Source organism: Anarrhichthys ocellatus, unplaced genomic scaffold (genome assembly GCF_004355925.1).
Source record: "Anarrhichthys ocellatus isolate YVR2014 unplaced genomic scaffold, GSC_Weel_1.0 scaffold230, whole genome shotgun sequence".
Classification (NCBI taxonomy): domain Eukaryota; kingdom Metazoa; phylum Chordata; class Actinopteri; order Perciformes; family Anarhichadidae; genus Anarrhichthys; species Anarrhichthys ocellatus.
In genome coordinates, this window is record NW_022280260.1 from 75,118 (window position 1) to 103,072 (window position 27,955).

The 27,955-nt window shown below is 41.0% G+C and overlaps 1 protein-coding gene across 8 annotated transcripts in view; it reads left to right on the top strand.

Annotated features, from left to right (window-relative positions):
- Positions 1–27,955, top strand: part of exoc6 (exocyst complex component 6) — a 60,046-nt gene that overhangs the window by 7,834 nt on the left and 24,257 nt on the right. For all 8 annotated transcript variants that reach the window (XM_031879129.1, XM_031879131.1, XM_031879132.1 and 5 more), the window contains exons 2-15: positions 7,452–7,623; positions 9,912–9,959; positions 10,151–10,241; positions 10,872–10,917; positions 14,411–14,464; positions 15,567–15,717; positions 15,804–15,965; positions 16,481–16,549; positions 17,360–17,443; positions 19,159–19,205; positions 23,463–23,583; positions 25,272–25,343; positions 25,456–25,553; positions 26,771–26,876. In XM_031879129.1, the coding sequence (XP_031734989.1) occupies positions 7,452–7,623; positions 9,912–9,959; positions 10,151–10,241; positions 10,872–10,917; positions 14,411–14,464; positions 15,567–15,717; positions 15,804–15,965; positions 16,481–16,549; positions 17,360–17,443; positions 19,159–19,205; positions 23,463–23,583; positions 25,272–25,343; positions 25,456–25,553; positions 26,771–26,876 (1,321 nt within the window). The remainder of the gene's footprint in view (positions 1–7,451; positions 7,624–9,911; positions 9,960–10,150; positions 10,242–10,871; positions 10,918–14,410; positions 14,465–15,566; positions 15,718–15,803; positions 15,966–16,480; positions 16,550–17,359; positions 17,444–19,158; positions 19,206–23,462; positions 23,584–25,271; positions 25,344–25,455; positions 25,554–26,770; positions 26,877–27,955) is intronic.

Below are 27,955 nucleotides of genomic sequence, written 5' to 3' on the forward strand. Positions count from 1 at the left end.
TATATATATATGTGTATATATATACGTATATATATATACGTATATATATACGTATATGGCTGCTCTTACTGCTCTTACAGTGCAGCACTTACAGATAGGGCTGAGACCCACTTATTCATTATATCCACTTTACTGATTATCGAAACTTCACTGTGTAAATATTTTGTGAAAGCACCAATAGTCAACCCTAGAATATTGTTGCAATATCGATATCGAGGTATTTAGTCAAAACTATTGTGATATTTGATTTTCTCCATATTGCCCATCCCTACTTGCAGAGCAGCTGCCAGACACTCAACCCTCACCACACTCTTTCATCACGCGTCTCAATTTATAACCACATGTTTATTACTTTAAAGCAACGCATACAGTGTAGAAAACAATATTCCCAGACCACAGATCTTGTGGAAAGAACTGCAGCAATAACTGACCAGTTGACTTGAAACTTGATCTACCTTGTTCTACCTTGTTCGACCTGGATCTACCTTGATCTACCTGGATCTACCTGGATCTACCTGTGCTGTGCGGGTGCCTGTTACTTAGATAAGTAACAGGCACCGCCTATGACAACACTGTGGACTGTTTTTAGACTTGTACACGCAGTTGGACCCCTGAAAAGTAGTGTAAAAACATTTACACTAAAATTTACACTAAAATGTTGTGACAATCCGAAAATGACTGGGTGGTTGTTCCTTTCTTACTTTGAAATTGTGTGTATATCAAGTGAAGAACACATTGAAAGGTAGAATGATAGAGTGCAGTGTTTGTGACCCAGTGGGCACTTGGCAAGAAGTCAGCTTCCTGCCCTGAGAGGAAGCAGGAAGCAGCAACCACCTGTTTTCAATTATTAATAAGAGGAAAGAGGAACCTCATGCAGCAGCATGGAGACTGCTGATTACAGGGCTGCATGAGTTCTATGCTAGTCAGTTAGTCATTCATCAAGAACACTTTAGCCAGTGCCAGCTAAATTAAAGACCTTGACTTTTTTGGACTGTAAATTTATGCTATTTAAAAATATATTTTTCACATTCTACAGATGAAATGAAAGTAATTATTCTTTGAAACCCTTATAGCAGGGGTCACTAATAGGCGGGCCGCGGTCCGGATCCGGACCCGGACCTGGACACCGTTGTTTCCGGACCCAGGACCTCTAACCGATAGATGATTGAGAATTATTCAATTTCTCACGGAGCGCTTCTACGGCTCAGCGTTTCACTCGTTCAGCGGTGCAGGAAACACAACGACCAATTACATGCGCTGTAAATCACATCACGTGATGCAGCTCAGCCAATCAAATATGTGTATTCTGATAAGGACCGCTGCTTGAGTGAGATATAAACAGACGGGAGAGAGTGGACGAGAGGCCGAACAGTCGGAATAGTACGTGAGTCAGAGAAGTATTTCACATGGCGTGTTCCAAAACGAGAGAAGTGGACAACGAAACCAGAGTCTTTAACCAAGAATGGACAGACTCTTACATCCTCATTCCTTCTGCGGGCAGTTTAAAACCAGCATGTCTCGTATGTTCAGAGGCCGTGACCATTATTAAAGGTGGTACTGTGAAGCGCCACGAAGCACAACTCTTTTTAGCAAACGTACCCTCTCACATCTGAAATGAAGACAGATAATAAATCTATGAGCCCAATATGATCAGAATCAGAACACATGGATTCACTGACAAACAGTGATGTTAACAAAGAGAGTAGAGCAACAGGTGCTTTAATAACCACAGAGAAAGTCCCTGCTCACTCATTTCTCTTGTGAGAGATGAGAATAATTTTATATTGTGTTTTTTTTTTTTTTTTAGTGACATCACTTAAAACCTGAATTAAATGAATTAAAACCTGCAGGACAATTCAGTGAAATTATTTTTTTCTAAAATGAATTACTTTATTTTAAGATTAATATTAATATTTTCAAAAGCTTTCTGTTATGTAACTTTTTTATTTCTAAATCCAGCCCTTATTGTAATTTAAATGAGAGAACATTTATTTATTATTAAAATATCTGTTATTTATAATTCATCCAGTTAAATTTGAAAACTGACAATAAATATTGTTGAGATATTATTCAGTTGAACTTTCTTCATTTGATTTGACGTCAGTTGTTGACTACATGCAGACGTTAATACAACTGTTGCCTACTTCAATATTTATGGCACTAAATCACAGCACAAGTTAGACATTGTGATGTTCCGATACGTTCTCTGGTGATTTAGAAATATGGTCCATTAAAAAAAATTCAATTTTTTGTCTCGGGTATTCTTCTACTTGTGCTCTGGCTTTAGAGCTGACTTCAACTCTTCTGCAAATGATGTGGAAGTAGGGATGCACATTTGAATAGACGAAGCATCTGATTTGTTTAACAAAATGTCCCCGACTGTCGACAGCACAGCTCCACAGACACAGTGTCTAATACGCAGCGTCGATTGGCTGCATGCGTATTGCTGGTGACAGCAATGGGGTTGAAGATGTTTGTGATATTGACTCATATAAAGTACAATTAAATTCCAGGAATACTCGAGGTGGACACTTTCCATGGGAATTAACAGAACTGCATGGGGAATACAACGGAAATATAGGGGTAGCTCAGGCTGCATGTCACGTGTAGGCAGAAACAAACACTTTACCATATCATAAGTAGATATTAAATTGTCTAATACATACAATGTGGTGAGTTAGGGAACCATCAAGTTAAGTAACGGGGAAAGGGAATTAGGAAATTAGATAGAGCAGACGACTTGTACCGTGTGCGAGGATTTAAAGTCAACAACTAATTCATAGAATACATCATTTATAATAAAGAATGAATGGAAATAGATCAATTATATCTCCTCAGATAACATGTTCAATCAAGCCACATGCTAACAGCTAGCTAGCAAGAGATGCTAACAACTTATAAACTGTACTTAGCTTGGCTACTCTCTGCTGGTTAACTCAAATGTAATATTCATTTTAGTAATAAATCCAAACGTACATGAACGCTCAGACTTTGAGTGACATCTCTGTAATCTGCCAGTTACAGGCTCTACCTTCATCACAGTGAATTCTTTCTTAGAGGACAGGAGGATGTACGTTTGTCTTGTTGTGACTGTGATCAACCATCCTCAATAGTAACAATCACAGAGGTGTTATCAATAACTAGGACCTCTGTTCTGTCCTGGTTGAATGAAAAGAAATGTTAGAGTTGTTCACAGGAAATAACCATGTTCATTCCAATAAACTGTGTCATATATCCTATATATATACAGTTGTGTGAAAAAGTGTTTGCCCCCTTCCTGATTTCTTATTTTTTTGCATGTTTGTCACACTTAAATGTTTCAGATCAAACAAATTTAAATATTAGACAAAGATAACACAAGTAAACACAAAATGCAGTTTTTAAATGGTTTTTATTATTAAGGGGGAAAAAAAATCCAAACCTACATGGCCCTGTGTGAAAAAGTGATTGCCCCCCCCCCTGTTAAAACATAAATTAACTGTGGTTTATCACATCTTTGGAAAGCTGAGTTCAATTTCTCTAGCCACACCCAGGCCTGATTACTGCCACACCTGTTCTCAATCAAGAAATCACTTAAATAGGACCTGCCTGACAAAGTGAGGTAGACCAAAAGATCCTCAAAAGCTAGACATCATGCTGCGATCCAAAGAAATTCAGGAACAAATGAGAAACAAAGTAATTGAGATCTATCAGTCTGGAAAAGGTTACAAAGCCATTTCTAAAGCTTTAGGACTCCAGCGAACCACAGTGAGAGCCATTATCCACAAATGGCGAAAACATGGAACAGTGGTGAACCTTCCCAGGAGTGGCCGGCCGACCAAAATTACCCCAAGAGCGACGACTCATCCAAGAGGTCACAAAAGACCCCAGAACAACATCCAAAGAACTGCAGGCCTCACTTGCCTCAATTAAGGTCAGTGTTCATGACTCCACTATAAGAAAGAGACTGGGCAAAAATGGCCTGCATGGCAGAGTTCCAAGACGAAAACCACTGCTGAGCAAAAAGAACATAAAGGCTCGTCTCAGTTTTGCCAGAAAACATCTTGATGATCCCCAATACTTTTGGGAAAATACTCTGTGGACTGACGAGACAAAAGTTGAACTTTTTGGAAGGTGTATGTGCCATTACATCTGGCGTAAAAGGCGTAAAAGTAACACGGCATTTCAGAAAAGGAACATCATACCAACAGTCAAATATGGTGGTGGTAGTGTGATGGTCTGGGACTGTTTTGCTGCTTCAGGACCTGGAAGACTTGCTGTGGTAAATGGAACCATGAATTCTGCTGTCTACCAAAAAATCCTGAAGGAGAATGTCCGGCCATCTGTTCGTGACCTCAAGCTGAAGCGCACTTGGGTTCTGCAGCAGGACAATGATCCAAAACACACCAGCAAGTCCTGAATGGCTTAAGAAAAACAAAATGAAGACTTTGGAGTGGCCTAGTCAAAGTCCCAACCTGAATCCGATTGAGATGCTGTGGCATGACCTTAAAAAGGCGGTTCATGCTCGAAAACCCTCCAATATGGCCTCCAAGATGAGTAGGCCAAAATTCCTCTACAGCGCTGTAAGAGACTCATTGCCAGTTATCGCAAACTCTTGATTGCAGTTGTTGCTGCTAAGGGTGGCCCAACCAGTTGTTAGGTTTAGGGGGCAATCACTTTTTCACACAGGGCCATGTAGGTTTGGATTTTTTTCCCCTTTAATAATAAAAACCTTCATTTAAAAACTGCATTTTGTGTTTACTTGTGTTATCTTTGTCTAATATTTAAATTTGTTTGATCTGAAACATTTAAGTGTGACAAACATGCAAAAAAATAAGAAATCAGGAAGGGGGCAAACACTTTTTCACACAACTGTATATATTCATTTGTGAATGTAGCAGTTTCCCTATTGGGTCACTAGATGGAGCCGTTGCTCCAGCTGGAACACACGCTGATCCTTGGTAGTGAAGGCTTTGGGCTCAAAGGTTTTGTCAGTTTGGGATCCTCATTCATCATTTGCTACCCGTCCCCATCAGAGGCATGTTCAACTTAAAGGCCGACCTACATCATGTCTTCATTCTGCATCCTTGCTATTAAATCAATTGTACAGCTTTGGAATGAGCTGTGATGTTAGCGATGTATTTGAGATTCATACATTGAAGTATTAGGTTAGTAGTAGGCTTTCCAAATGGTTCAGGTCTCTGCTGATTTTGAATCTTGCCATTTACAATACTGGTTGGATATCAACGGGAAAGTCAAGTTCTCTATTAATTCCAAAAACAATAAACGGTTAAATTAGGAACGATGCCCATTGTTTTCAAAATACATCTAAAATATCATAACCACACAATATGTGTTTGTTGTGTGACAAAGTTTTTGTATCAGAAAATAGTCAATAGTCAATTGTTTGACTAGGATAATATTGTTGTTAAACCATTTCTGAATGGACAACGTTTTGTGTTTAAACCGAGTATCCCAGTATTTCTACATGTCATATTTCTATGGAGGAAAAGTTGTGGTTGTAGGCCAAGGTCCATGCCAATGGTAGTACACACATTTCTACCAACACACAATGACTCACAATTAGTACACACTCAAGCTTTCTCCCTCTCTTTCTCACACACACTCAGATACATATGTACACACGACCATCTGTGCCTGTTGAAGCCAGGCGTGCGTGTGTGCATGTGTGCGTGTGTGCATGTGTGCGTGTGTGCATGTGTGCATGTGTGCGTGTGTGCATGTGTGCGTGTGTGCGTGTGTGTGTGTGTGTGTGTGTGTGTGTGTGTGTGTGGGGTTGGATGCCCAGCAGTGATTAATAGCAGGGTTCTTTACAATAATGTGCAAACAACTGGCCGCTAGGCCTCCACCACTAGCACAGGGATGTTGCTTCTCAGTGTTTTTGTCGTGCTGTTGTTCAGCATGCACACACATAATGAGGCATTGTAAATGTCAGTGTGACAGGTCGCACACAGCACTACTAGTCACTGGATTGGAAATGATTTGACCCTTGTAGAGGTCCTGGTCATGCGTCTGCTCGTTGTAGGGCGACATCTTTGTTACAGTATGTTGGTATAACCACCATAGATGATGAGCTCACAGGCTCCTGCTCTCTGTTGTCACCTATACTTTGTTTTAATGCAGCTAAATGAACAATATAGTTGTTCTCCTTCACACATGTTTCTGTATGAAATAGTGATTTAAAGAGTAGTCCGGACAGAGGGCTGAAACTAGGGTGGAAGGTCGGCTATAGAAACTGCACCCGTATGAATCTGCCCTACGGTATAAATGTTGAATATAGCCGGCAGAGCCTGGAGATGCACTGATCAGTCTGCTGCCATCTGCCGTTCAAACATGTGTTTAACATCAGCACACAGCGGCTGTAAGTGAAGAACACAGAAGACATGAAAATAAGCTCACTTAATCAGACAGTTATTGTATTGTCATTGATTCCCATAATAATAATAATAAAATACATGTTAAATAATAATAATTCAACAATAAAAAATGACTGTACCGTGATATAAACCATTACTGTCTGTGCTTCAACATTATACCATGTTACAAACTGTAGGCGGTAGCGCCCAGCCCTTGCTAAGACTAGAGAACATGACATGAAAGCAACAGCAAAGCTCTACACAGCAGTGTGAAGCGTCCACGTGATTCATTTTTAACAATCATGAAGTTGTGATAAATGCATTACACGATAATGATAATTATTGGGGGATAATAATCAATTCTCATTGATTGTGACACAGCGTAGATGACACCACATTTCCTGGTCTGTTTGTCCCCCAAATCTAGTGTCCTGTATTACCGCTCACGTTGTTACAACCATAACTCTGTACAAACTGGCTTTCTGCTTCTATGGGTTCTTGGCAAACTGGTATGTCACCGCCTAGTTGCTAACTTTGTCTGTCTGCTGATTGGTGCTGGGCTGGACTCACTAAAACAAGTGGGAACTGTAAACTCAAGAGTAAGAGCCAAAGATGATGAAGCTCTGTGGACTTGTAGAGTGGGTGATGATCCTCTGTGAATGGCACCTTCCACATGTGATCCATTGTAAAAAGATAAATGTTAAAGTATTGATTTGTGTAGCTTTAGTATTAAAGGGCCATTGCTTATTAAAGCTTATGAGCAACTTTCATTGGAATGAATGTGAGCCATCTTGGGGATTTGTATTTAATGCTTATTATGCATAATAATAAATCGTGCCGTATTTTAAATACTTTACATGCACACTATAACTCACACTGACCAACAGATGCAGAAAGTATTGCATCAGTTTTTCCAGCTGTTAAGTGCAGCTATCGTAACTAAGGAACCTCCATCAGGCTGCATACAGACAATCGCAGAGTGACATATGAACAAATCATTTTTCATTCCAACAGTTCTTACCGTTTTCTCTATTTGTCCCTTCCTGCCTTACCTCCTTCTTCCTCCTCCAACTCCCATTTCCTCACCTCTCTCAGGTCTATTTACGATGACCAGCCCAACGCCCACAAGCGCTTCATGGAAAAGCTGGATGCCAGGATAAGGAACCACGACCGCGAGATTGAGAAGATGTGCAATTTCCACCACCAAGGCTTTGTGGACGCCATCACAGAGCTCCTCAAAGTCCGCGCTGATGCTGAGAAACTGATGGTAAGGGACAGAATAACTGTAAAGAGCCAGAAGAGGCGATCGTCTGCAACCCACATTAGCTGTCAAATCTCAAAATATAGTGCCAACTAGATCATTAAAGAATCAAATGAAAGATGTGCTTCCTTCATCGGGCCTGGTAGAGGGAGTATGTTAGAGAGACAACTAGAACTTATTCTGAAATATTCCATTACATCACTATAGGACCCCCCCCAAAAACATTTCTGTTTATTACCTTCAATACAATCATGTTTCAGACACATTTAGATGGTGATTTATGTTGTGATACATGATTGCATTATTCACATATTATAATGAGCTGGAACAAGGAATATAACAATACCACAAATGTAGTGGTCGATAGCAATGGCAGTGAAATTCCACGAATCTCGATGCCCCATTCCATACCGCGGTAAAAGACCAGAGAATAAATGTGCTTCCACATACGCCCTTTTATGAAATACATTTTAACATTACAGAAACAAGGTGTAACATGTATTTCAGGATGAGTAGAACAAGGATACCTGAAGTGAAATGAAAGCCGAGTGAAGATGATGGAAGACTCAATAATGTAAACGCTGAAAGGCATTTATTCATGACAGGTTCTGCTGTAAATTCTTAAAGACTTTTCCCCTCTTATCCAAATTCAATGGATGAGAATTCTAACGTTTTCAGGATTAAATGAGAGAAAAGACACTGTCCCATAATGGAAAGGTCATAGGTTCTACTGCCTGGTAACTGCCCAGTGCAGCATTATGTTGCAATAGATCACAGCCTTGGTTAAGTTTCTAGAGATGTTTCTTATGCTTTCCCCGTGGAGCTGCACCGTAGCCAAATACAACATCAAAAAAAGAAGCAGTGATTATGTAGTCGGTCTCCCCTCGTTTGGAAGCTTCGCTGTTGAAAGGATTGTCATCAAAAAGCCGACTGGTCAATTGGGTCATGGCTCTCAGCCGTGTGACAACAGCCGAGAGTTCAAAAATCCTCGTCCAGGATCGAGAAGTTTGTCACTGAATCTGTGAGAAAGAGCCTGTCACAAGCCATTAAACCCCATGAAAGGCCCAGTGCACCGGCGATGGGTTCAGGTCCTCGCTGCCTGGTTAATCTGAATTTGCCTGCCTTTGTCCTTGCCCCTTCATGGACAATGAGCTGACTACAAGGCTGAGCAGCTGCAGCGAGGGAGGTAGCGAGGGAAAGGAGAGGGCATGAAGAGGGGAGCACACCGGGAGAGGAAGGACGGATGAACACGTGACAGCATGTGTGGCCCGACCGAGACCAGCTCATTCATACATATATATACTGTATATCTAAAAGAGTATTCAACTATCAACATGTTTAAAACCGGGGTTTCTGTGTCTTTCACTTGATCTTAATGTTTTGAACATCACACCCCACAGTTATACAGTGAACACCAAAAGGCAAACAAGTTGTATGATGTTCATATAAAAACGGTAAATCAGAAGCCAGACTTCCAAATATCAAACATATGTCATTTATAAACATTATGCCATATTCATCATCACAATTTAAGATAATACATCACCTACATTCAAACATATTATGCATTGAGTTAGAGGGAGAAAGGTTAAGAATAAATCTTAAAGACCAGTTTTAGATTTGTGAACCCGTGTTGAGAGTGTCTCAAACAGAAGTGAGTGCTCAGTCACACAGACGTCAATGTGCCGCCTTTACCGACTCCACCTTCGTCACACTAAGAGGAAGACCTTTCATTTATAGATGTAAACTTGCAAGATATCTCGATTAATGTTCTCAAAATCTAAACTTGTGTGTTTATGTTTTCAACATGAAACAGTTCCCAGAACAGCTTTTTAAAGCTAAGGCTGGTTTTATTACATGTTCCCCTTTTTGTCAACAAACCCGTCTCTGTCTGTGGCTCTCAGCCCCAAGCCCATTGATTCCTCCTGAAGACATCTGAAAAGTTCACAACATATTGTATACGCAATATATTGCTCAGTAAAACTGCTGGTAACTGTCGTTTTAACACAGGTTACTCAAACATGTGTTGGGGACTACTTTCAGTGGCGGATTAATCAAAATTTGGTGCTCGAGTGGTATCGAGCCAAAAATATACTTCAGTGTGTATGTTCGTAGATGAAGGACCATGTCACCAATTTGTTTTGGCTCCTAGTTTTTGAGCAATGGAGCAGAGGAATAACATGTGTGGTATTTGTTGACAATAAGAAATGTGCAGTAACCATGGCTAGAGGAAGAATACAGCGAGAGTTCTCAGGCTGTACAGTTTAAACTGATGTCTGTGTTTGCTTTGAAAGGGTCAAGTGACGGACACTAATCGAAGATTACAAGAGGCTGGGAGGGAGGTAAGTCCACGCATCGCATGTATGCATGAGTGTGCAGGGGACAGAAAGGGCTGCTTTACATTGTGCTGTCAGGACGTATGCCTGCTTGTTAACTGCGAAGACAGTTAGACGTGACCGTTCTTTAACCCAGAAGCTAACAGTGGTGGGCTCTTTCTCATTGTTTCCTCTCCATTGTGTGTTCCTGCCCTCAGGTGACGGTTCAGACAGAGGAGGTGATCCGCTGTCGGATCCAGCAGAGGAACATGGCCACCACTGTGGAGAAGCTCCATCTCTGTATACCAGGTAGCACTGCTGCTTGTGTAGCAATATGATGGTCGCTTTAATTCTTGTGCTTGGCGAGGTGTTACCTCAGGGTGCCACTGGAGGTCACATGTGTACTTGTGCCTAGACTGTGACCAGTTCAACACCTTCTTTAAATCTTGGGTGTCTAGAGTGAGAACTCTGCCTAACGTGGTGAATAGACCCACTAGTTTCTAGGTGGTGGCCATTTTATAAATGTATTTAAGCTGTTTTACTTATTCATTTCTTACATCCCGTAGCATATATATATATATATATATATATATATATATATATAATTAATGCAGAAGTAATAGAAGTACTCATAGACGGCACTTATTACTAAGACAATTGAAGATTAGTTCAAATAACCTTTAGAAGCGGAGTATGAGGGTGTTTCTTTATTAGAATTGAGCACTTAAGGAGCCATATGCTGCAGGATTCATGCAACAAGCACTGGGTCACAGACTTGGAGGTCTGCAACTCCAATCCACTGGTGACCTGAAATAGTCATTTTGGTAGAACTTTTTACACACATCTTTTAATGCACAGTAAATTTGGAGCAAAAATAAGCAAAATGCTTAAACCAGCAAACTTACTGGTCCTGTTTCCCGTCTTCTCTTTCTTTTGCAGTGCTAGAAATGTACAGCAAACTAAAGGAGCAGCTCGAGTCCAAAAGGTACCAATCTCACCAAGCTTCTCATCACAGTGTGACTGATGTAGAACCATGATATTGAAAACAACTTACAATCATTTTTTAAATCTCAAGGTTCCCTGATTCTGAAAGTGTACCTTTACCCAGTCCAATAACCAGACTTGCCTCACCAACTAGTGGTGACGGCATCCTTTCCCCACCCTGTGCAGCTGTGGTGTACCATAGCACTAGAGTACCATGCTACGTCCCAGCTGGGTGTGGTTGTATGTACATCAGAACATAGACCAGTGAGGTCGCGTGGTGCTATAGGTCTACGGTACAGTGCTGCTGCACAGGTTTGGAAAAGGCTTTTGTCACCACTAGTTGGCAGGGGGTGCGGCCAGAGGTTCAACAGACTTATACCTTTCAACCCATAGAGGCTAGTGCAGCTATGTTTTTCCTTCTTCCAAAAACTACTGTGGACTTATTCTTTGCTTAACACCAACTGAAAATCTTGTTTTTGCTGACTTCCAGTTGTTTAATGTGTCCCCTTGCATCAGTGATGTAGAAGTGTACTCCAGGGCGTGTCAGTACTCTGTGACGTCACTATTGGGCATCGTAACAGGTGCAACAGAGCTCGTGTCTGATCTAGGGCTGTGAAAATTGGCCAAAAAGGATGTTTCAATATTTCTTCCTCAAAAACATATCAAACTATTCTAATGTCTATTTTTGTGAATTATGTCAATGACCTTGTGTCGAAGATTATTATTATTTAATGTTATTTACAATTCGAATATAGTTTATTCAAATGTATATTTGTTGACATCTCTATATCACACCCAACCATACACATCCAATTCATAAATAAATGAATAAATTAACATTTTTATTTTTGTTTCCGGCCATTTCCATCAGCCGTCCCTCATAGAATCATACAGACGCATTAATCAACAACAAACGGGTTATTCCAATATGTAAATATTAACCCTCATAAGTATGAATAGCCTACATGCCTCATGGATTCAATGATTCAAGGGCAATGTATTGTCATTATGCAACTCATAAAAGGGTTGTATAATGAAATGTAGTTGCAGTCCTTTTGCAACACAAGAAAAACATGACAAACAAAACAGTAGTGTATTCCTGCGTTCTTTTAAACTTGCATCAGGAGGAAGGCAAACTGCTGCAACAGAACAATTCTCTGGGCAATATGGCCGACATCTTCACATTAAAAACTCAACATCATGGAAACACTGTCCATCACATTTGACTGTTTGAGCACCAAGCATCAGTGTAAACACCGAGTCCGCCTCCTCTCGTCCCACTGGAGTCCTGCTCTCTGTCCTGCTGTCTGCCCGTCAAGTGCAGCTGGATCCAGGACTACGATGGAGCCAGGTCTCTGTGAAGACGTGGGCACAACAGTCACTGACCTCCCGTTGCTCAGTTAGAATTAATTTTCCTTCAATTGGACATTAGCCAGGAGCAGACTGGGTGGTGGAGTAGCTTTAGATCCTAGCTGGGTTAGCTTAGCTTCCATCTCGGCTCTCCTCCTCGTGACTCTGCTTTCAGTGGCGTTTATCTGTTTCAGTTCATCAGTAAGTGGTTAATCATCAATATAGAGGATTTCATCAGTCTTCTTTTTCTCCTCCTTTTTCATGCTTTAGAAATACATTCAGAAAATGCAAAAAATGTATGATCAAAAGGTTGATTGAAGCCCTATCCTCAGTCGTCAGTGAGGCTGTGGTCAGAGGCCCAACTTTGAACCACAGAAGGCAGTTAAAGACTGCTTTGCAACCTGTTAATATGTTACTTCTTGGTAAATGGAAGTGTTTACACATAAATGGACCGTTTACACATGTTTCTGTTGTCCATTCTAAAAAGTGTGTTGTTGTTTTTTGCTAAACAGAGCAAGCTCTATGATCTTAACATTCTACCAAACAAATCTGCAAAATCATCCAGTATTCATGACGCAGGCTTCTGCTGCTCTGTGGGTTTGATTGAACTTCATTTTTACCCCATGAACTTCATGTCTGGTCGTATTGACATGCCTATCCGTATAAAGAGGGGTGGGGAGTTCACTCTGGACAGGATAATAATGACCCGTTCTTGTTCATTACTGTGTACCAAAAGGAAGAGGCCATTCACTGGCAGGACAATTGACCCTCAGTGTGCCCTTGTTCACAACAAGGCCCCCCCTCACTGCAGCTCCTTCACGGCCCACAGCCAATCCGAGGCAATTAGACCATTGGCGGCCACCTAGTGGGATTTGTGTGAGTGGAGTGTACTTAAAGCACTAATGACGTAGCCTATACACTTACAATAAATTGGAATGGGTTTGAATGCCACAAATGCACATTATTGTCTGTGCTGTATGTGCCAGTGCCCAGGTCACATTCTGCATTGTGTCCTGCCACTTGCGGTCTTTGTGTCCTCCTTCCTGGTGCTGTGCACTGTGACAAACCTTTTCACCATACAGCTTATGAGGCTGTCTTCTGTTCATGTGGATACAACACAGTTTACACTCGCTGACCGACCAATTAGATCCCTTCACAGCCTGCCTATCAGCCTAATGATGGGAGCTCAGCACACTGACCTAAAGCTGAACCCTTGTGACGTGTGCACACAATGAAAGAGCACAATATCTGTGTAACACAGGTAGCCGAATAGGCGTTAAGAATGAAATACCACACTCTACTGCATGCAATGTATTAGACTTACATGTAGCTCTGTGATTGCCTTGTCAGGCCTTAAAATGTGAGCAGTAGGGGATCTAAAGGACAAAGCTCTATTCCACCATATTTTAATACGCGGGTCACAATTTTTATACATTTAATTACCTTCAGTTTTTCTCAGAACATTGTCATGTTCTCGCTTGTTTTGGATATTTGCCACTGCAAGATTAGCCACATCGTGATAGTCGCGCCAAAAGTTCACCAAACATTGTTGGGCGCATGGTGGACATTAAAAAAGACAAAGAAAATGCAAAGCAGCAGAACCAGAGATCCATGCCTACATTAACCACAATGCATCTGACATCAGTTTCATGTTTGTTATGCTAGTAGTAGCTAAATTACTAAACTCACATTGTCCTCTTTCCGTGTGTAAAATGTATATCAAGTTTATGTGGAGATAAAATGAGACTTCAGCAGTCAAGAGGGCATCTTCCAAAGTTAAAGGCTTTATAGTATGAAATGAGCTTTTTGTGGTTCCCAGAGGAGGGATACGTTCTTGATTTGACTAACTCAGACTGCCGAAGACTCAAATTAGCCTCAGAGACATTTTGTACAATATTATTGCACTGAACTAGAACTGTAGATTTAGTCCCCTATCAATTACAAACTCATTAGGAATGTATCTCCCAATGCCCTGTATGAATTAGGAAAAGTAATCCAACAAGCAGAACCGCTTCAGTGTTCCAATGGGAACCTGATTATTGTTTTATGACAGACTTGAAAGAATGAAAAATGTAACCCATCTTTTAATAGTTTTGATTGAAGGAGCAGAGCGGTAACTGAAGCCACACCGTTTGTCTCTGCAGATACTATGCTGCATTGAAAACCATGGAGCAGCTGGAGAAGGTTTTCATTCCCAGGTAGGATTATACCATTAAGGTTCATGATGGAACACAAATCCTAAAGTACAGATGTTTTTTGCCCTCTGTGGGTTTCAAAGATGGCTCTGAAAGTGTATGGCTTTTGTTCTAGATAGCTTTGACTCACACCTGTTAAAGGTGGAAGTCTGGGATTCTATAGAAAGATTGTTGACATTTGAACTCAGCACCCAAACACCCGTTGTTGCTCCCTGAGAGCATTGGCATGGGCCAGATTTAAACTAAAGTTGTACTTTTGCCGCTGAGGTCCACCATACGCAGACATCCGTACGGAGTCAAAGCATACACCCTCTGATGACAGAATGTACGTCATGTGAACACTTGCATACTCGCGGACTTGGAAAGTATAGCTCCTGCTACAATAGAACTACTACACGTCTGTGTATGCATCCATTTGGAGGTATAGCCGGGGCTTTACATCCCTCTTGCAGTTTACACATTTTTAGAACTACTGATTTGTTAAATCAAAGTTCTACTAAGTTAAATATGATGGTAAAGTTAGCAGAATAACTCAGTAATATAGGAAAGGCCTCTTATGTCAGGTAAGACTCATTATTAGTGTCTGAACCAATGACGCACTCCCATACAGTTCTGTGGAGAGAGAGAGGATCTTCTTCCTCTTCTGTAGTTTCTACAACAATGGAGAGGTAATGGTGGGCGATCTGCACCTGTGCAGTGAAGTATGACATCAAAAAACACACTTAGACTCCGATATGACCGTTGTTCGGATATCAGATTGAGGACCACATATAAAAGTGAAGATATATCTGATTCATGCGTCCACTGTACTCCTGATCTGTGTCACATGTGAGCAAAGGAAACTGATTTTGGCCACATTTGCTTGTAATGTGAACGAGAGCCTGAGATCAATCTCAAGTGATGCTGGAAGTATTACCAACAGGCCGGCGCACAGTAATGTTACCCGAGTATTAGTAGCATGACACTGATTGGTCGATGTTCTCTGTATTGGATTTGGTTGATTTGCCAGCTGTTGTATTCATATAAAATGAGACAATGCTGATTGGATTAGATTGAACTCTTTAACGTGGACACAACTGGGCTGTTTCTGCTGTGTCTCCTGCAGGGTAAGTCAGTACAGGTTCTGTCAGATCATGGCTGAAAATCTGCCCAGACTGAGAGAGGAGATCAAGGAGATCTCCATGTCAGACCTCAAGGACTTTCTGGAGAGCATCAGAAAACACTCTGACAAGGTCGGAGAGACTGCCATGAGACAGGTATGAGAGTTTGTGTTTTCAAACAATTCCCACAATAGATATGAAAATGTATTTATCGGATCATTGATCTGTGTGTGTTCCTCCAGGCACAGCAGCACAGGACCTTTAACATTGCAGTAGCCAAGCAGGCCAGTATGGGCCACTACACCAAGCCTGTGTACTCCCTCAACGGACAAACACACACTCACACTCACAATGGCCTGATGATGGACGACGGAACGGGAGACGAGGAAGAAGCTGATGAAGAGGTAAGGAAACATTTTGTGGTCGGGTGTGATGGAACGTAATCATGCAGAAAAAACGGTGTTCATCTTTTCCTAAACTGGGTTGTATTTAGTTCACTTCTGTCTTATGTGATGGCTGCTAAATGTAAATGGTGGAGTTTTTTTGGGTGTATAAATGTCATTGCTTTCTCAGGATTGTGGATATGTGTATATATATATATGTATATATGTGTGTATATATGTGTGTATATATATATGTGTGTATATATGTGTGTATATATATATATATATGTATATGTGTGTATATATATATATATATATACTGTGTATGGGTTTTACAGTCTCCTTGAAAGATTTTTTTTTCCATGTTGCATAATCAAAATTTCAAGCATAAAGCAGCTCTGTAAGATAACTGTAAAAGCAGTACATTCATTTTTCGTAGTTACCAGCTTGCTACTTGTTTTCATTGGTTGCTGTAGTCAGAATGAGTATAAAGAAAATGGTAAAGAAACGTATGTCTTGTCCTCTGTGTTTGACAGGTTCTTACAGCTCAGGACCTGGTGGACTTCTCACCTGTCTACAGGTGTTTACACATTTACACTGTGCTGGTAGGTGTTTCTCTCTGTCTCTCTCTTTATCTCTCTCGCTCATACTTGCACGCACACACACACACACACACTAATACACATTACTTTACATTACATTACAGTCATTTAGCAGACACTTTTATCCAAAGCGACTTACAATTCAGATTCTATCACATTCATACACCGTAGGCACAGTTACGGGAGACATTTTGGGGTCAAGTGTCTTGCTCAAGGACACATCGAAATGCGACTAGTGGAGCTGGGGATCGAACCTCTGATCCTCTGATTGAAGGACGGCCTTGCTCTCCACTTAAGGAATAAATGACCTCCTCACTGACCATTTCTGTAGGACCTCTGCTTTAATGGGACTTCACCACAGATACTGAAAGGTTTACTGTCGTGTTAGAGGACTCGAGCAGAAACGGCTTCAAGTCCATCCCAGCAGAACAGCATCATCATATTGATCCAAAGCCTATTCACACTGAATACTACATTTCTCTGGTCATTGGAGCTGCCTTCATCCCTGCTTTACAGTACTGCCGTAGCTCACAGAATATTAGATGTGCTACTCTACACTTTATTCATTTTTTTAAAATTCAGATTGGTAATCACATTGATAATAAGATTAATGGTTTAGGAGAGTGTCTCGCTTTCACTTTCTCAGCTACAATTTTCAAATGTACCCAGCTTGCTGAAAATATTGCTGTCATTATTTGTATTATAAATATAAAGGCCATCTGGCGTACAGCAAAACTAATTGTTTTCTTTTTGTCATTGTCAGTAACTTTTGAAGAGGTTTTTGAAGCCTGTTGTATTTCTCTGTGTCTGCAGGGTGACCGAGAAACATTTGAGAACTACTACAGGAAACAGAGGAAGAAACAGGCCCGGCTAGTGCTGCAGCCACAGGCTAACATGGTGAGCAACACACAAGCAGCCTCAGAAAGCATTACAACCAATGGCTCCTATAGTATCATAAAACACACATGTAATGCATTTTTGTGAAATTCAAAGAACCTCATTCAATTTGTAGTTCACAGCAGGAATTCACATCTCTTATTGTGTTAGGCAAAATGAAACAGCTTTGACCCAAGTTGATAGCCAGTTAAGTAAATAAACAAATGAAGCTGCAACAGACAGACCCTTCCAGTTATTTGCTTGGCTAATGTGTACGATTCACTAAAAGACAAATAAACTGTTAAAGAGCCGCATTCCAATTTGACTTAAAGCCACGACTAGTAGAATTAGAAAAGTTATGTCTTTGTTGCCCCCTAGTAGTAGTGCGGAGAAGACACCATGGTGAACAGGAATGCATGCTTCTTCCCCTGTGCACCTCATTGACTTCTACCAGGTTAGCCAATGCTAACGTTCCAGGTTTTCTACCAGAAAAGTGGAGGGGGGTCAAAGTAGGGCTGGGCGGTATGACCAAAAATGCATATCACGGTATTTTGTAAGATTCTGGCGGTTTCATGGTATTTTCTTTCTTCGCGTTAAAGCATTAATTAATTAACGCCGAAAAGAACCGGCCGGCCAGCGAGCGGTGAACAGCTGTTTGTGTGGCGTGTCTTCCGTTCCGTCACTTCCTGTTTCCTTCACCTACATTCCCCTGGGTCCTAAGCCCCTCCATGTACAGCTTCTTATCACCCTCTATGTACCAACGTACATTTATAACAAATACCACACATATTACGGTAATCAGCGTTGCATATGTGTCTAACCTAAATACCTTTTGTTGTTCAGTCTTTGTTCATCCTGCATCGCTCTGCTCTGTTCTTTAATGTAACGTTACTGGAGCGACAGAGCCTCTCCCAGCTGTTAGCAGACTGTTGTTAGCGAGCTGTACCCAGCATGCAGTTCGGCGGGGAAATTTTATAAATGTACAATTATTAGTGCTACAAATTGTTTATGTGTCACAAACTGTTGTGTCGTGGTGTTTTGCTCTGTTAAAGAGCGTTAGTTGTGGTTATTAATTGTTGTTATGAAGTTATAACCATGACTAGGGTTCCCTCTCAATACACTTCAGACAACTAGCTCCGTCCGTAGCGCTCTCAGCCGCGAACAATATCTTTTGCTGCCTGTTGAAGAGCGACAGAAGTTGTTTCGGCTGTGCACCGGTATGACGGTATATGAAAAATTCACATCATACGGGAAATTAAAACCGCCCAGCCCTAGGTCAAAGTTGTTGCAGCCTGTACTGTACACACGCTGCACTGCAATGTTTACACCTACGACCTTACTGCTACCTTCACACACGCACTCTCTCCCCCTTTGGACCGCAAGCTCGGTAGCAAGCAAGCAAGCTGCTTGCTACGCTATCAAAATAAGTTGAAAGGTAATATAAGTAAAAGCATAAAGGTGTTAACAGGAAATATAGTCACGTATTTAATGTTAAGAGTGAGAGAGTCAGCTAAAGAAGTATATATATGTATAGGCATTGTTAAAAGTTCAAACCTTATTCTTGTATCATTTATTGCTGTTCTGTTTGGCAACCAGCTGCCAAGTTTTGGGTGTGTGTGTGTGTGTGTGTATGTGTATATATATATATATATGTGTGTATATATATATATATATATAATGATATTTTATGCATTCCTGCACTGTGTGCAAACGTGGCTTTCTGTGTGTTTGTCCAGCATGAGACAGTGGAAGGCTACAGAAGATACTTCAATCAGATAGTAGGGTAAGATGTTCGTCCTATTATCACAATACAGAATATTATCTTTAATGCTACATTCTGCTGACCTTTTAACTCTGTTTGATTAGTGTGTCCAGTCAAGTTCTTGTCAGTCAGTCCTAGGGTTGCAAAGAGTCGGAACATTTTCTGTCATTTTCCAAGGGAAATTTAAACTTAGGAATTTTTAAATTCTTGCACAATTTCAAAATAAAATTAAAGCTGCAAGCAACATTGATCGGGCCCTCACATATGCACGCACGTCGAGGGTACTGGCAGGACTCTGGTGGATGCGGGCATGCATTTCTGTGACCATCATACACTGCGTGCACGAGTTAAACGGTATTTCCTGTGTCGACCAGTGGCGTAGCCAGGTCATTTTGCCAGGTCTTAAGCCTCGAATCTTTTGAGTGTACCTCCGAATACAATCATAACTGTAAGCCTGTATAAATTGACAAGAAACTGAATGTGTGTGAATGCGCTTCATTGTTAGTAACATAACAGACTGTCAAAGTAAATGCAGGTCTCAAAACCGACTGTTTGTGCAGGTAGCTCTGACAATCGCTGCTGAGTGACTCAAAGCTGGAAGAGTCGAGGAGAAATAGGAGAATGTATAGTTCCATCTGAAAAAAAAACCATATTTTTGTAAAGAAATAAGTTTAAGCCACAAGGTGAGCCAATGTAGAATAATCTGTCATACAAATTAGGCTGGGTGCAGTTTGATTTTATTAAACAAACTTCACGTTTCATGAAATTACTTTACATTACGGCCTGGCGCCAAAACGAACAAAAACAATTAAATTTACTCCGAATGAAAACTGCATGTAAAAGCATGATTTGGAAACCATTTTTATCCAATTTCTGCTCTCCAAGCATCTTAGTTTGCACATATTTAGATCAGAGATGTCTTTTTCTCATGGTGTGCCCACAAACCCTTTTAATAAGTTCAGTGTTTGGGCCGCTGTAATTATAGAATCCTGCTTACCGTGCTTATCAGTAGGTAGCGCTATGACAATGAGTTATTATTGGCATGCAGAAGTCCTAAAGCCATGACAGTCAACAAGCATGTCAAGTTTTGCACAGTTTTGACAAAGTACAGTCGAGTTACAACAGCTTGATGGATGATGGCGAACCATATAAAATGGCCATCACACCATATCCACGTCGTTCGATGAAACCTAAAGCTTTTAGTAACTTTTAATCGCTAAGGTCTTTAGATTGTTCTGACCAAATTCTAAACTGATCGGATTAATTCCCTAGGAGGAGTTCGTAGTACAGCACATGGAAATGGAAAAATAAAATACGAGAAATTCATACAAAATTCAAAATGGCTGACCTGGTGGGGTTTAGAGCATGGACCCCTAAGACTTTTTAAGTCTACATGTGACAGATCTGCTTACCAAATTGTATACATCTAGGTGAAACGTACTGCGAGGGCTGCATCTTCAAAATATTGTAGGGGGCGCTATTGAGCCGACTTGCCACTCTGAATCACTAAAATCAGATAACTACATTCAGGATTTTAAATGTGTGTGACAAGTTTGGTTATTTTTTGAGCATTTTTAGCCCCTCAAAAACAACTTAATTTTGCATGGCAAAGAATGCGTCGCAACGGCCTTTCACGAAGCAACAAACTTTGAGTAACTTTTCATCACAAAGGTCTTTCTATTGTTCTGACCAAATTTGAAGTTGATTCGATTATTTCCCTAGGAGTTCGTTAAACAGCGCCTGGAAATGACAAAAAAACGACACTAGAAATTCATAAAAAATTCAAAATGGCTGACCTCCGGTTGGATTTAGAGCATGGCTCCAAGAGACTTAATGTGAAGAGTCCAAATGTGATTTATGTGCATACCAAATTTTGTAAATCTATGTGAAATGTACTGCGAGGGCTGCTTCATCGAAATTTTGTAGGGGGCGCTAAAAACCATTAAGCATTAAAACCATATTATTTAACTAAATTCTGGGCTTGTAATCTGTATGCCAAGTTTGCTTATGTTTCGAGTCGGTGCTCAGCCCCTAATTATTGGTGAAATACACATACAAAAACAAATACTAGGTCTTATGCCACGTATTGGTTAAAAGTCTGCCCATTTAATTGAATTGTAACCTGCGCTACATTCAGCAGCACTCATCCATCACACAAACTTGCCAGCATCCCATTAAATTGGAATTCAGTAAGTTACAACCCTCTGTATGCACAGTGCATTCTCCAGTCACACGGGGTCGACATCACCTAGAGGCTCCAGAAAAAAAATATCTGTGTGCATTTCATTAACTCTCGATAATAATCAAAACAACTGTTAAATCCCGCATGAAATGGCACATTGTAGATAGAAAGAGTATATTCCAACTATGTAATCCATCAAATCATATTTCACGAGGTTCTCTTACTCATGATTAGGGCTGCAACTAACGATTATTTTAATAATCGATTAATCTGGCGATTGTTTTTTTCGATGAATCGGATATTAATGGACCAAAAAAGGCGTGTGAATAAAAACGTGTCTTTAGTCTTGCAAACTATACCACCCCTGCTTTACTACTGTTATTAACGAGCTAACGCTAACTTGTCAAGCTGGATAACGAGTAAACACCAGCACCAGAAGAGCTACTGGAGGGACGTTACGTTCCTCACTTCAAAACGGAACACAAGTAGGATTCTGTAGTGATTTACCCTGCTGTTGACTCCCTTCCCCCTCATCAAGGACTCCAACATGTTTACGTTTTAGGTGCTGAATCATCACCGTGGTGCTCCCGTGTCATGCCATGTCGCTTTTGCATATCTTGCAATTAACACACATTTTCGATTTATTTAATGTGAAATGCTCCCATACCTTGGATGACTTCGCCCCGGCGCGATAGCCTATCAGCGTTGAGTTGCTCCCCCCGTCATCACTGACGTCCTGCCGTTGTTGAATCAGGAAATAAATCCTGTAGCCGTCTGTGTTCACCCAGAGCTCTATGATACCTCATATCAACAGAGACCGGACCAAACTATGTGTATAACTGTGTGTGTGTAAACCATACGGTACAAACAATGAATAGACGCTGCCGTATTTACGTCTACATGACGTTAGTCTGAGTGTTGGTGGAGCTGCTACTATGTTAGCATAGCCTAGCACCGACCCATCCGCTCCATTGAGAAGACAAGTAGCCTACAAATCGGCATCATTACGTAGTTATTTCAGAGTCCGTTTTTGTCGGTTTATTGCTGTTAAATCACAGCCAGATCAGTTTATTTAGTGTTCATACAGCTGTAGTAAACAGCGACGTGTGGCTTGCTAGACAGTGAATACAGCTTGATACAATCCACAGAGCTCCTCTGGACTATGTTATGAACCAGACATGACGGCGTTTAGTTTCCCGGGATATCTGTGACTTCCACAACACGTACTCCGCTCTGCTCTGCCCGCGCTCAACTCAACTTTTTTTTTTTATACTCGAACATCTCCGCGACTTATTGAGTGGCGTAATAATCGCGCGACACAACGAATCGATAATGAAATTCGTTGCCAACTCTTTTAATAATCTAATTTTATCGATTCGTTGTTGCAGCCCTACTTATGATTAAATTCAGAGTGACTGGTGAATTAAAAACGGCATATGCAAAAGTAGTGTCATAAACTCCAGCAGATGTGGTGGTGAGAAACCTTTCACTTCTCTATAAAAAGGCTCATCCAGATCTTATGGTTAGTTTGATGTTCAGCTCCAGCTTTACTTATGAATTACTTTGAGTTTTATGTTCACTTTGATATTTGTATAGACTATTTATTTAGATATGTATTATTTTGAGTTAAATGGTAGGTAGCAGTCTAAAACATAGTACACAGTTTATAACTTCTTTGCATTTTCTGCTAGTTTTTGCTCTCTAGCTGTTACCATGTGGGACGGAGCTTGACGGAGCTAATTGAAGAGTTTTAATTGATCTATTTCCATTCATTCTTTGTTGTAAAATATGTGTGAGTCAGTAGTTTCTTTAATACTCCTAAGTTTTTACATGGCACATTGTGGGCTCGAATTCTAAAAGCACCTTTATTCATTAGTTACCTTGCTAGCTAACTAACTCACCTCATGGCACATTTCACATTGTATGTATTTGACAAATTAATGGAAATAACCCATATATTTCCATTTTATTCCAGTTAATTCTCATGGAATGTTTCCACTTTGAATATTCCTGGAATTTTACAACCCTAATCAGTCCTGTTGGTTTCAATGTGAACATAAATAAATGTGTTAAGATGTGTGTTTTTTCTGTGTTAGGTTCTTTGTTGTGGAAGACCATATCCTCCATGCCACGCGGGGTCTGGTGACCAGAGCTTTCACTGATGAACTGTGGAACATGGCCCTGTCCAAGATCATCGCTGTGCTCCGCACACACTCTGTAGGCCCTCACGCATGCCCACACGCACATGCATGAACACACACACACACACACAAACAGCAGGGAGTGGACTGTGAATGAGAAGGAGACTGTTTAGAGATAATAGAGCCTGCTGTGGTTCTATTTATCCTGGAAGAACCTTCTTTCACTGGCTGATACACACACACACACACACAACACTGTGGAGGTCAGTGCACCCACAAACACCCTAATGATGTCACTCTCAAGAGAAAAGGTCAAAACACACATACACATGCTGCCAAAGAGGAGGTCATTGGGGCCTTAATGAGAGACAGATTGCAACAATAACAGCAGATTAAGAAGGCATATTCCTGACCGCTGGGCTCCAGTCACTTGTAAATGACCCACAGGATTATGCTAACAGGCCGGAGAATGGGCCGCACAGTGTGGGGGGAGACGACTAACAAAGGCCCCTGGTCTCCCCCCTGGCCTGCAGCCCCTCTGCTGGGCCATGACACAGGCAGCTCCACACTGCCAGGGGGTCCTGTCCTTCCAACCACTGCATGGCCAGCCCACAGGGAGAAAGTCTGTCTGTGAGCCAGACCACTTCTAATTTATTGTAAAAAGGTCCGCAATTTTATGGCTAAAAATAAAAGATCTTCATGCTGATGGTGCTCACATATTTCAATAAACAAATCCCTCATAACACAACTGTTACCAATCCATTAATATAGCTAAGTTAATACAGGCTAATAGAACTGTCTACATTCCTGCCAGTGCTGTGATTTGCTGCCGGTAGCAAAGTCTCCAGCTGGTTGTTGGTGTGTGTACGTGTGTGTCTGAGTAAACAAAGAGGCAGGCGGCTGCTGCTTTACGTCAAATCTCAGGCTGTGTTCATTTGCTCAGTTGATTTACACACTCCTGTGTTTGTCAGGATCCTTGTGTCGGCGTTAAGGGACTCCACTGTGCTGCTTTCAGGGTCATAAATCACTCGACACTCCAGAAAAATGGAGAGACTTTGTTGGTGCAGATTGACCCTTAGCTAAGCCCCTCCCCCCTCAGTTACTCTTGCTACGCCTGTCAAGCTGTGTCCGAAATCCCAACTTTGTTCACTGATTCACTTTCCTTACATAATAATGCATATTAAATGAGTGTTTTTAAACAGTGAACAGTGAATTGAACAAGCATAATTGTACTTGCACTCACAGGTGTAGGATTCTACAGCCGTATTTATTTATCAGAAGACAACTACTTTTAAAATGAAAGAAGTTTGCTCAGGCAGGTGGGTGGGTGCTTGGTTTTGGCTCGAGTTTTTCCAACATGGCGGCCGGGTCACAAACATTTCACAGCTCAGCAATGCACTAAGATAGGCTTCTAAAAACATTCGAGCCGAGGAATAACAGTCTTGATCCATATTAGATCAGTGCTGCCTAGTTTGACAGCAACAGTGATTGACAGCTGCGTTAGAGACTCCTCGGCTCTGATTGGTTGTTTTCTCTCAGGCAAGGTCTGTTTCATGTCTGTCAGTTTATAGTGACAATTGGAGCAAAAATGACAAAAAGTTGTTTCTATTAAAGTCACTGCAGCTAAACAACACAGTGCTTTACAAATATCTTTAACATTTCTTCATAAATGATTACTTTGTTATTGTTGCCACCAATTTTTTCCCCCACATGCAACTTTGGAGTGATGTTTGCTGATTATGATGTTCCTTTTCTTTTTCCCAGTCATACTGTGATGACCCAGACCTGGTCCTGGAGCTGAAGAACCTCATAGTCATCTTCGCTGACACACTACAGGTGGATTCAAAGCTGTACTTCATTTGAACATGTTGGGATTCTGACGGGTGCAGAACAACTGACATTAACACACTTTATCTTCTGTATGTGTGATGTCTGTTTGTGTACAAAGGGTTATGGTTTCCCAGTCAACCGGCTGTTTGACCTGCTGTTTGAGGTCAGAGACCAGTACAATGAAACTCTCCTGAAGAAGTGGGCGCTGGTTTTCAGGTGGGCTTAGCCGACGTATGTGACTGTTTGTCTATTATTACATTTCTTAACTTCATTTTACAAGTGAGCTGTTGAAACCAAGCAGGTGGGTAAATCCTGGTGTTAATATGATTGTTGCACAGCAAAACATTTGTGTTGCTGGAACTTTTACCCTTTTAATAGATTAGCTTTGGCCAATGAAATCTGTTTCTGTTACAAGATTTAATAAATGATCTCAGTCATCACTACAGGCTGAGGTCACTCTAGCAATAATAAAGCTGTCAGATCAAGTTGAATGAAAGTATATAAATGGTAAATGGACTGTACTTATATAGAGCTTTTCTAGTCATCAGACCACTCAAAGCACTTTCACACTACATGTCGTCATTCATCCATTCACACCCATTCATACACTGATGACAGGGGCTACCATGCAAGGTGCAATCAGGCCATCAGGACTATCTAACATTCACACACCGTAGGCACAGCTACGGGAGCAATTTGGGGTTAAGTGTCCCCAAAGTGTCTTTCCCAGGGACACATCGACATGGACTAGCAGAGCTGGGGATTGAACTGCCGATCCTGTGATTGAAGGACTACTTCAATCACAGGCTGCTCTACCACTGAGCCACAGTCTACTTTCATTCATAAGCTAGATATCATCATCACTACGAGAGCTCTCCGTCTCTGATTCAGCTTTAAAATACATTAGAATGTGTTGTTTTAACTGTTGTGTAACTATTGGTCCAGGTAAGGTGACTTATCGGGTGCTGCAGCAATGACTCCTGAAACCAGGATTCAGGATTCTTCTTGCTGGTTCCCTCGTCTTGAAGTCGATGGGTTTTCAGTGAGATCCCTGAAATAAACTTTGTAGATTGTAACATTTTGTTCTTCAACATAAAATATGTCAATAAATATTAGGGCTGTGTATTGGTACTTAATACCTTCAAGGTATCGACCAAAATAACCCCGTACCAAGTAGTATTACTTTGTTCTAAGGTCTTTGATTGTTGTCTTAAACAGGTGTACAAGTCTTCATGACGATTGTGACCATTTGATATTTTGTACAAATACAACTACATTATACTGACATCTTTGGATGACATATGATAGTACCAACTGAACTGACAGTACTCTGAGTACAGTAGTACTCAGAGTACCCAATAGTGAAACAAAGATGGAGATTCTTAAAGCTCTAATAAGTGTTCACAAACACTAAATTGTGTTATTTTCCACAGGGAGATCTTCGAGTTGGACAACTACAGTCCCATCCCAGTGGAGACAGAGGAGGAGTATATACTGGTAGTCAGCCGCTTTCCCTTCCACGATACTGAGATAGAGAAGGTAACCAGCTCCACTCCCATACACTCACAAACCTATACATCCAAGGCAACACTTCAAATGTGGATTACTTAATAGTGCACTCATAGAGACACTAGGTTTCCTGCAGTGGTCGGTGTTACTGGTGTTATACACCAAACAAGGATCATATGACTTCCCCAGCGCCCCCATATAGAAATATAACCCATTCTCTTCATTTTCGCGGATCAGCGCCCACGTTTGTGAAATTATAATAATTACAAATTAAATTTTTAAAATACTAATTGTGTTATCGGTCGTCAGACGCTACAATTATAAAAATAAAATGTCTGCTCTGTACAGCAGCACAAAGTAGCAAGAGTCAGATTCAACCAATCACATGACGAGAGGAAGGACAATTGACAGACGGAGGATTTGGTATCAAAGCGAAAAACACAAGCACCTGTTTGACCATATTTATGATTTAAACCTAAAGCTAATAGGACCACTGATAACGTTGATGAGGCAATCTGTACACTTTATCGGAGGAAGTTGGCAGCCTCTGGAAGCAACACCTCTGATCCACACACACACCTTCAAGCGCTGCACGTTTGGATTCTCTGAGCGCACGCTCTAGTACGGCTCCAGACGAGGGTTGTGATTCTACCTGATGCACCGAAGCTCATTTCAGAAGTGTTTCAGAAGCGCTCTACAAGCGTCCAGAAGCGTCCAGAAGCGTCTCTCTGCTCCGCGCTGCCAAAATGGGCCCCACAGCGACGGCTTGATCGAATAGGACAGATACACAGCCATCCGACGTTAAAGATCAAAGCACACGCTCTATGGATATTGAGCATCACCGCCGAATACATTTTTCCCATATGACATACAAGATCCCCAATAATAATTCACAAACTCACCCTTCAACCACACTTTCTTACCCTCCCTTACCTTCCACAACATTTATCATTTATGTTTATAGAACCATGACCAGGGAAGCAAAGGACTGAGACTTGACATTTTTAATCTGGGTCCTTATATTAGATAAGGAGTCATTTAATATGGTTGTTTTCTGTTTTTTGTGTGTGTGTGTGTGTGTGTGTGTGTGTGTGTGTGTGTGTGTGTGT